Source organism: Pempheris klunzingeri, chromosome 10 (assembly GCF_042242105.1).
Source record: "Pempheris klunzingeri isolate RE-2024b chromosome 10, fPemKlu1.hap1, whole genome shotgun sequence".
NCBI classification, from domain to species: Eukaryota; Metazoa; Chordata; class Actinopteri; order Acropomatiformes; family Pempheridae; genus Pempheris; species Pempheris klunzingeri.
This window is the reverse complement of record NC_092021.1, coordinates 26,471,516-26,480,996: the sequence shown is the minus strand read 5'-3', so window position 1 is coordinate 26,480,996 and position 9,481 is coordinate 26,471,516. Positions and strand designations below refer to the sequence as shown.

Below are 9,481 nucleotides of genomic sequence, written 5' to 3'. Positions count from 1 at the left end.
TTCTGTCTTTCCTGATTGTTTTGCTGCTTTTAAACCTGGAAGAAAGACTTGAATCCATTTTTGGTTCAGTGCTGTCTGACTCTTTAGCCCCACGCCGCCTGCAGGGAGTTATTAAAGAAATCAACAGAGCACATTCAAATCTGGCTCTTTAAGCCCGTTTTTATTGGAGCTCAACAGGATTCCACATAAACTCCCTGCAGCTGTTAACAACAAACAATCACTAAACATCACTGTGGCCATTAGAGAGAGCATCTGATGGTGTTTCAGCTCTACTGTACCTGTCAGCGCTGCCTCGTGTGCCGCCTTCACTGAAAGAACACACTCACTTGTGATGTGCTGAACTGTTGACTCAAGCCTCTTATGGTTTATTCTTTAAACTAGAGGCTTAAAGTGCTCATGTGAATGTATTTAGCTTTTCTCTAATCTCACTGAAGTCTGTAAACTGGCTCTCAGTCCCACAGAGATCAAACCCAGAGTCCTGTCTGGTCTCATGGTTTCTTCTGAAGATGGGGAATGACTCTTAAAGGAAGGACAGACATAGAAACAAGCAGAGTCTTTATTAGTAAAGAGTAACAAACCAGCAGGTTGGATGGAGGAAGAAGAGCACGCAGCCACATGAAGCCTTCAGCAGAGCAGAGCAGCGTTCAGCAGCTGGAGCCACCACGGCGCGGCATATGATGCGCCCTGACAGATGCATTGTGGGATTGGTACAGTTGGCCCGAGGTTTAACTCTTTGGAGAAGAGGACTTGAGGTTCGTCCACACACACACACACACACACACACACACACACACACCTGTCCACCTGCAGAGGGTTTGGAGGTCGACCAGACGTCTGCTGCACCTCAGCTCAGAGGTCTGATCCCTTCAGTTAGCTGCTACTCTGCAGGCTCAGGTCAAACTAAATGAGTTTCTGATAAAATAAGACCTGGGAGGAAATTCAGTGTGTATGAAGACGTTAAAATTAGCCAAAATAATAAAAAATAAACCTGGTGCACATAAATATTAAATATTAATGTATGAATTATTATAATCCACTTATATCATTCACAGAGTCGCTCATTCCCAAATGCATGAATCCGACTTGAATGCAGGGCTCTTAGTTGTGGTGAAGCTACTTTAGAAGATCTGAGAACCGCTGCTCCCTTTTAGGAACATCATCTCTGTGGTGATGAAGGTTTAGATGTGTTTTGTATTCTAACACACGAGAAGCAGGTGTGAAGTCAGACTAACATCATTAGAGAGGCTGACTGCAGGTGTTTTCACCTGTACATGTTCCTTCATCGAGGAAAAGGTCTCCAGCCTGAGTGAAGCATCACTAAAGGATCCAGCAGGACCATTTCAGACAGGTTTGCCCCCCGTACTGCTGATCTGGCTGGATTTCATGTCCCAAACCAAACAGAGGAGTCGTGTTCTTCAGAGAGTTAAACCAGGCGTCAAACCCAAATAAAGCCAAGCAGAGGGCGAAGAGTGCTTTCTGTACTGCATCATCACTTCTCAGTGTCTGAGTCCACACGGACACATCCCAGTCATGAAATAATGAAACATAGAACATTAGAACAGATGCTTGCAGGTGAGCGGTTGTCTTGAGAGGAAGCAGACCTCACTGAGCTGAATATTCTGGTCTATACTTTACAGCTCTTGAAGACCCTGAGTGCTGCTGGGCTGAAACACTACGATGCAGAGCACAGACATGTGAACACGGCGTGGATGAAGGGCTCAGGCTTCTCGCTCACCGTGTGAAGGCAGACTGAAGTGCAGAGGAACCAGCAGAAACAGACCTGGGGGGCCTCCTGGGGGGCCACAAAACACTACTGATTGTTTTCAGCCCAACACTGAGACTGTTGAGCGTCCATGTGCACTTCAGACATTCAGCGTTGCTTTTAATTGTCAGGAAAGGTTGATGAAAACTGTCAACATTCCACTTTGATGTTTTATTGTACAGTAACAGCACTTTTGCTCACATAACCTGAAAGCAGTGAGAGTTTAGTGACGGTTGGTTCCACAGTCGGTTGTTGGTTTTTATGGCCCTTTGTACGACACGATTCTGAGTTTCCCAGCTTATAGGCAGCAAAGTACGGAGGCCCAAAGAGTCCAATACTCCAAAGAAATAAAGCAAAGATAAAATAGAATCATATGAATAAATGGACACAGTGTGAAGTAACTAATGCAACAGTTTAAACCCAAATCTGATCCTGATTCTTCACACAGCAGCAGAGCTCAGCAGTCTGGTTTCATGTCACTATTTAATGGTTACATCACAGAACTCGTCTCGTTATTATTTGTTTGACTTCCTGACTCTGTGATATCAAACAGCTCGAGGCTCCACAGCAAAGACTTGGATGAAATCCAACAGCTGTGATCCTGCTGTGCTGCGGACTGATTCAGCACTAATGCTGTCGATTAACAGAGAGCTGCTCTGTGCATCAGGAGATGATGAAACCAGGTTGAAGTGATGCTGAGTGATGCAGCTCAGCCTCCTCAGGATGGAGAAATCCAGTGTTTACAACCAGAGCTGATTGAGGGGTCGTTCTGATGCATGTGTTTCCTTTGGGGAGCTGAAATCTATGAGTTTACATATCCAAAGTCCCTGCTGAGGAGATGAAACTGAGATGAAACAGCAGAACAGTGTGTTCTGCTGTTACCTGGTACCTGAATAGATCTAATTACAGCTGCACCAATAAACAAACACCTATTACACTTGTCGTAGACATCAAAACGTGACAGTGGCTTCTACAGAACAGTGAGTTGCTTACATTTGCACCATTCTGCATCCCTGGCTGCATGAAAATAAATGCTTACTCTAGTAGGACACTAAATGCTTGCGGGCGGTGGGGGATGCAAAATGGTCAGAGGGCAGCGCTGTGCAGGCGAAGCGTTGGGTGACAGCACGTGATGGCAGAACACATTCTACACCGAGTTACATTCATCAGTACAAACAGGACAGCGAAGGGACTCGCACGTCCGCCAGCCGCAGCGGCAGACACGGGAGCTCTTTTACAACAAGCCAAACCTACGGGGGCCGCGGGCGCCTCCCAGCCATGGCGGCTGGCAGCCAAACGTGCAAACAAAAGAGTTCACGGTGGAGTTCGTTCTCCACCTTAACGTCACAGGAGACTAACCCGACTCCTAAACCATCCCTGGTGAATCTACATGTGTTCATGGGCTCCATCAGGTCCTCCCTGATTATTCTACATTGTTGTAAACTACTTAAGTATTTTTGGACAAAGTATCTGTAAACAGTGATACAAAGAAATGAGAGGAGTTCTTTTCTGGGTTCAGTCCAGTCGTCCTCGTTCTCTCTGGGAGGTGATGCCGTGATGTTACTGGTTAAAACTGCCCATCTGAACCCGGTTCATTGTAGGTGGTGACATTCAGTTGAGGAGATCTCAGGACAGATCTGTGGTTCTCTACCACACTGCTGAGAACGAGGACTCAGCCGGCCACTGGCTTCAGCTCAGCTCAGTTCAGTTTGGTGAGTTCAGTCCAGGTCACCATCGCTGATATGATCTCAGTCCTGAAATACATAAACATTCAATAAATTAAAGGTATATCACAGCAGGGTTCAGTGCTGATGCGTCCAGTCCAGTAGGTGACCAGAAATCCTCCGTGGTGACATAAGTGCTCTTTTCTGGTTCCTACCAGATGGACGAGAGTGAAGCATCCTTCTTACAGTCCAGGTTTTCCTGCTTGCTGCTGTTTCGGAGACATTGAATTGATCATTTGAAACGTTAGACAAGAAAGAAGAATGTTTTGTGGACTCGTTCACACCGTTTACTGCCACGTGTCATTCAGGTTTTGGACAGTGTTCTTGGTGGTTCTGTTGAAATCTCCCGATCACACAGTTTGCCAAAATTCCTCTTCCTAATTCACACCCTTGTTTCTCACTGAAGCTGCTGTGTCCACGCCCAGCTTCTCCCGAGCAGGACTCCTGTCCTCACTAAGCAGGCCGGCACAAGTGGGTTTTCTCAGACCAGTTGCAAGACCAGTCAGTGATCACAAGCCTGGTCCGAACCAGAGCGTGTTGGCTGAGTCAACATGAAGCAGCCTTCTGCACATCCAGGACAGGGAGAGGAGAAGATGAACACAAAGGGCACTTGGCTCCAATAAATCATCTTGTCCCTTTAGAAGTAAACATTTCACATATAAACCAGCATGTCGTCGTCGTTCCTGCTCACAGTGAGTTCTCTGCATGCTCCTTTCTTTGGGTTCTCACAGGACGTCCAACCAGTTCACGGGCCCACTTCTAACGTGACGGTTGATATTACTGAAGTGTTAGTCTGCAACTCAATATCGTTCAGCCTTAAAGTAAAAGTCTGATGGTGACCGAGTGAGAAAGAAGGCTGATTCTACAAATACACCAACCCCCTTCCCTACTCACACACGAATACTGAGGGCCGATAAATGCTTAAAGTTACTGGTAGTGTTCTGGTGGGTGCCCTGGTGGGTGCCCTGGTGGGTGCCCTGGTGGGTGCCCTGGTGCTCTCCGTCTCTCACAGTGTGCTGCCCATGCTGCTGCTCACCAGCCCCTTGATGTTGGTGATGGGCCGGACGTCGTGCAGCTGTCTTCTTCGGTCGATGAACATGGCCAACCGCGTCGTGTCCAGCGGTGTCTTGGAGTACTCCCCGCCGTGTGCACCCCCGCGACCCACCCAGGGGTGCTGCAGACAGGAAGTAGCGCTCGGCCTCTTCCTGGGATCCTGCTGCAGCACCGAGGACACGAAATCCCTCGCCGCCTGGCTCACATCTCGGAAGTACTCGTCCGGGAAGCAGAAGTCCAGGCGGCAGATGTTGACGCAGGTTTCCTCCGGTGACTCATCCAGAAAAGGGGAAACCCCGCTGAGCATCACGTACGTCAGCACGCCGACGCTCCACACGTCTGTCGCCACAGACACCGGCGTCCCACGGATGAGCTCAGGTGCTGCAAACTCCGGGTTCCCCAGCAGGAGGTGGACATAGCGGCGGTGGGCGGACAGCTGGACGGCGTCACCGAGGTCGATGAGCTTAATGCAGGGGGTGGGAGAGTGGAGGTCCACCATGATGTTCTCAGGCTGCAGGAGAGACCGACAGAGGCCACAAACAGGTGACTGACCAGTGGAGTAACGTGCTTCATACATACTAAGGTATAAATAAACCTTAGAACACAGACAGAACACACACACACCTTCAGGTCCAGGTGGGCCACTCTGCAGGTGTGAAGGTGCTGCAGGGCCTCCAGTGTTTCTCTGATGAAGAACGCCACCTTCTCCTCCATCAGCTCATCGTGGGCCACTAGGTAATCAAGCAAACGCCCGTCCTCCAGCCTGACACACACACACAGATAGAATAATACAGATATAGTTTAGTTCATGTCTAACGTCTTCCCAGCTGGTATTAATAATAATATCTGTCCACAGACATAAAACCTCTTGCCTGGAAAGAAAAGCTCAGCCACATAAACCACTTTAAAAGTTCTACATGTGCCCTGAATATAATGTCTGCTTTGGCCTGAGGACTGGAGCTAAGAACAAGACTCAGTTTCACTTTAAAAGCAGCAGTTCTTTATTTCAGGTCGACTCACAGCTCCAGGATCAGCATGAGAGAGGTGGGGGACTCGTATGTGTCCAGCAGCGCCACCAGCTGGTGATTCTGCACGTGCAGGAGGACGTCCGCCTCGTGAGCCACCTGCTCCTTCTTCTGCATCTTCTTACTCACAAACTTTACGGCGACCTGGACACACAGGAGGACAGGACAATAAAAACACTACCATGCTGCTATTCACAACCTCGAAGTCTGCAAAACAAACTTCACTGCAATTTTGAATGAAAACTCAGAAAACACAGGGTCCTGTACCTCTTTCTTTGTGGACTTGTTCAGACATTTTCTCACCACTGAAAATCTCCCCCTGGAGCAAAGAGGGAGCGACAAAGACAAGAGACGCTGCGTTAATGAAAACCAGAGTGTGGACGTGTTGTGGACTGTGACGGACTTTATTTTGAAAGGACAGTTTACCTCCCAATCTCACAGATCTCAGAGAACGCAGACTCAAAGTTTTCTTTCCACTGGATCCCTGTTCCATCGTATCCAGAGTCTGCACGGAGAAAAAGCAGACGGCTGATGGATCAACTGCTTCCTGTTTCCTTTCTCTGCACCATCAGCAGCTCCTACAGGCTTCACAACGTGTGTGTGTGTGTGTGTGTGTGTGTGTGTGTGGACTTACTGCTGCTGGGCAGTGTGACCATGTTTGAGGGCTCGGACGGCGGGCCGACCCCCCAGCGGTTGGAGGCCCTCACCCTGAACTGATAGTGACCCCCAGGGATCAGAGCGTCGATCTGAACGCACTCCTCCCTGCTGCTGGCCACCTGCTGCCATAGCAACGAGTCTTCCTGTCTGTACTCCACGGTGTAGCTGCTGACCGCACAGTGAGCGGACGAAGCCGGTGGGGGCCAGTGGACCACCACCGCCGTGCTGCTGGCCTCCTGGGCCACCGGTCTCCCAGGGGCTGCTGGGATACCTGCAGGAAACAGAGCGTTGACAGATGCTGAACAGCTGGAAATCACAATAATAACAATGTAAAACCAGACTGAAACGTGTGACCCGTGTCAGTGACCTTGCACTTTGATGGAGGCGGACGAGGAGGCAGAGCCGTGGTCGTTAACGGCAACGCAGGTGTAGATCCCAGTATCCTGAGGCATCAGGTTACAGATCTTCAGCAGGATGTCGCCTGTATCCCTGCAGAGGAGGAGGAGGAGGAGGAAGAGGAGCAGGATGGACAGAAAAGGAAAATGTCATCTTTTAACCCAGTGTGGGAGACTCAGAGAGCCGCGGTGCGTTCAGGCGCTCCTGGTACCTGATGTCGATGGTGAAGCGGCTGTTGCTGGTCACCGGGTTCTGGTCGGGACCCTTCAGGGTGACCGAGGGTTTTGGGCGTCCACAGACTTTACAGCAGAGGACCACAGTCTCCCCGAATGCACACACCACGTCTGACAGCGGGACGAGGAACTCTGGAGCCACTGCAGGAAAAACATGACAGAACCCTGCTGCTTCAGCTACGAGACGATTAAAAAGTGACACTGACACTGATGTCATACTTCTCCCATCAGGTCACACTAGTGTTTGTGTGAACTGACGGACAGACAGACAGACAGGAGTCAGGCCTGATAACTGTGCTCCACATGGATTAAATACTATCCTGCTTTGGCCGATATGGTGCCTGTTTGGCTCGTCCTGGGGGCCATGGGCTGGGGGCCCAGCTAACAGAGTCAGATGGACTCTGGCTTCAGTCATTGAAGCATTTAAGATGTGTGGCATGCTGATAAACAGACTCAGATGACTTCTTACCTTCCTGGATGAAGTTTGGGTTGAGAAGCTGGAAAACAGATTACAGTTTTAGTGAGATCACCTAAAACACTGCTCCTGTTCTTCTCCAACATTATTTACTTCCACTGGTTTTAGATATTTTCAAAGTAAAGTGTGTGTGTCTACCTCCATGCCCGACTTTGGGTCGAGGTCATCGTCACAGTCGGACTCATCTGAGGTGTGAATCTCCTGGTGGAGGAGGAGGAGGAGAGGAAAGAAGAAGAGTGGAAGAAGAAAGAGTGAGATGCAAGTTGGAACAAAGAGAGACGAGGATAAAGCTCCAAGAGAAAAGAAGAGATGGATGAGACAGATCATGTCAAGAAGAGGAAGAGGAAACAAGAGAAGTGAGGAGGATGAAGAGGATATTAGGAGTGAGTGTGTTCATCACGTGCCGACAGGTAAATCCAGGTTCTGTTTGTTGGGCCGGTACTCACCTGAGAGACCTTCTGGTTTCTAACTAGATTACCTAGATCACCTCTTCGTCACCCTCTACTTTCCTTTCCTTCTTAGGAAGAACGACTCACCAAACACGGTCCTTTAATAGAGCCGTCTCCCTGATGCTGATCCCTAAAAAAGCCCATATTAGCTGTGAATTAAGGCTCCGTGACGTCCTTAACCATCCAGGTGTTGTCTGTTCATCAGACTTCAGGCTCCACCAGCATTACATCTGTTTTGGATCATCTCATTTCAGAGCCAGAGGTAAATAAGAGCTGACGTACACCTTCCTCATCTCCTACAAGCTTCTCACAGAATAAACCTCGACAGGCTTCACGTCGATTAAACATTACTGCTTACAGACTGTAGCTGCTAAGCAGAGTGAGTCCATGTCGTCACACACGTGGTGCAGGCAGCCTTCATGTACGGTTCAGTGTTTCTCCTCTTGGTGAATTAAACCTGCTGCTGTCAGGATTCACATCCACAGAACACTAGTCCACAACGTTAGAGCAACACAGGAAGCACCGGTTAATACAACAAAGTCAAACTTAAATCCAGGAGTGGGTGAATTCTACCTCTATCCATGCACAGGGAGGGAGAAAGAAACCACAAGACAAAAACACAAAGAGACTTTATTTTCCAGTCAGTGCATTTAAGGGTTTGGGAGAAAACAGAAAAGGTCCAAATAAAACTTGCAGTTTGAAAACTTTAAAACTTTAGTGGTTCTCAACAGTCTAATGTTTCTATATCATCTACACATTGTGTGTTTTACCCTTCAAACTGTCCGCTCACATCTTAAACCTCACACCAGTATTTCTAACACCTGGTGCCTCACAGAATGACCCTCGTTGTCATTATTCATTATTCTCATTATTCTCTTTTCTCTCCATCACACTAACTGTGTCTGCAGGTTGAGAACCACAAGGAGAAACACACAACCACTGTGTGTTTACAGGTCTGCGCACACACACACACACACACACACACACACACACACACACACACACACGGGTTAAGAGGAGAAATAAAAACCACGTGGGGCGGGGGGGGGGGGGGGCAGGTGAGGGGTTTTATGACATCACCAGCGTGCGCCGTCGGCCTGCTTTACTCACTTTGCCCTTCGCCCTGGTGGCGGGGGAGGCGAGCGTGGGAGGGGGCGTGGTTTCTTTGGGCTTACGGAGGAGGCCGTTCTCCTGACCTCTGACCCCCAGCGAGGAGACGTCCTTGGCTTCTGCGCGCTTCCTGGCACGCAGTGTGTTCCATGACAGAGACTTCCTGTACGATACAGGAACAAGAAACATCAACCAGCCAATCAGAGGGAAGCTCAGTGGCGTCCAGTTCAGTCTGGCTGCAGAGGCAACATGGCGGTCAGGTCACGGCTTCCTCTGGACCCTCTGGACCCCCTGGACCCCCTGGACCCCCTGGACCCCCTGGACCCCGAGCGGTCGGGTTCTTATGAACTTATCTACTGTGACGTCATGAGAGAGATGAGACGAACACTTCACTCATTTCTGTTCTCTCTCTTTTCTGTCTTCTTGTATTTTCATTATATTTATACACACCTACTGATTAAAGACCAGAGGAACACACACACTGTTTGGTTCCATGTAGATTAGTTTACTTAACTAGTTACACCAAAGTTTGACTAAACAAAACGTCAGTTAAAGCCGACTGACTCGTCTGTCGTGGGGATGAAATGTTACCAGAGT

General features: G+C 49.0%; 1 protein-coding gene across 1 annotated transcript in view; it reads right to left on the bottom strand.

The window, feature by feature from the left end:
* Window positions 1–4,401: 4,401 nt before the first annotated feature.
* The window catches only part of kalrna (kalirin RhoGEF kinase a), a 103,318-nt gene continuing 98,238 nt past the window's right edge, over window positions 4,402–9,481 (bottom strand). The window contains exons 57-67 of the mRNA XM_070838565.1: window positions 8,885–9,047; window positions 7,464–7,526; window positions 7,320–7,347; window positions 6,829–6,991; window positions 6,589–6,710; window positions 6,199–6,492; window positions 5,991–6,069; window positions 5,832–5,883; window positions 5,560–5,708; window positions 5,164–5,302; window positions 4,402–5,050 (exon numbers count right to left, since the gene is read on the bottom strand). Coding sequence (XP_070694666.1) covers window positions 4,493–5,050; window positions 5,164–5,302; window positions 5,560–5,708; window positions 5,832–5,883; window positions 5,991–6,069; window positions 6,199–6,492; window positions 6,589–6,710; window positions 6,829–6,991; window positions 7,320–7,347; window positions 7,464–7,526; window positions 8,885–9,047 — 1,810 coding nt within the window. The 3' untranslated portion in view covers window positions 4,402–4,492. The remainder of the gene's footprint in view (window positions 5,051–5,163; window positions 5,303–5,559; window positions 5,709–5,831; window positions 5,884–5,990; window positions 6,070–6,198; window positions 6,493–6,588; window positions 6,711–6,828; window positions 6,992–7,319; window positions 7,348–7,463; window positions 7,527–8,884; window positions 9,048–9,481) is intronic.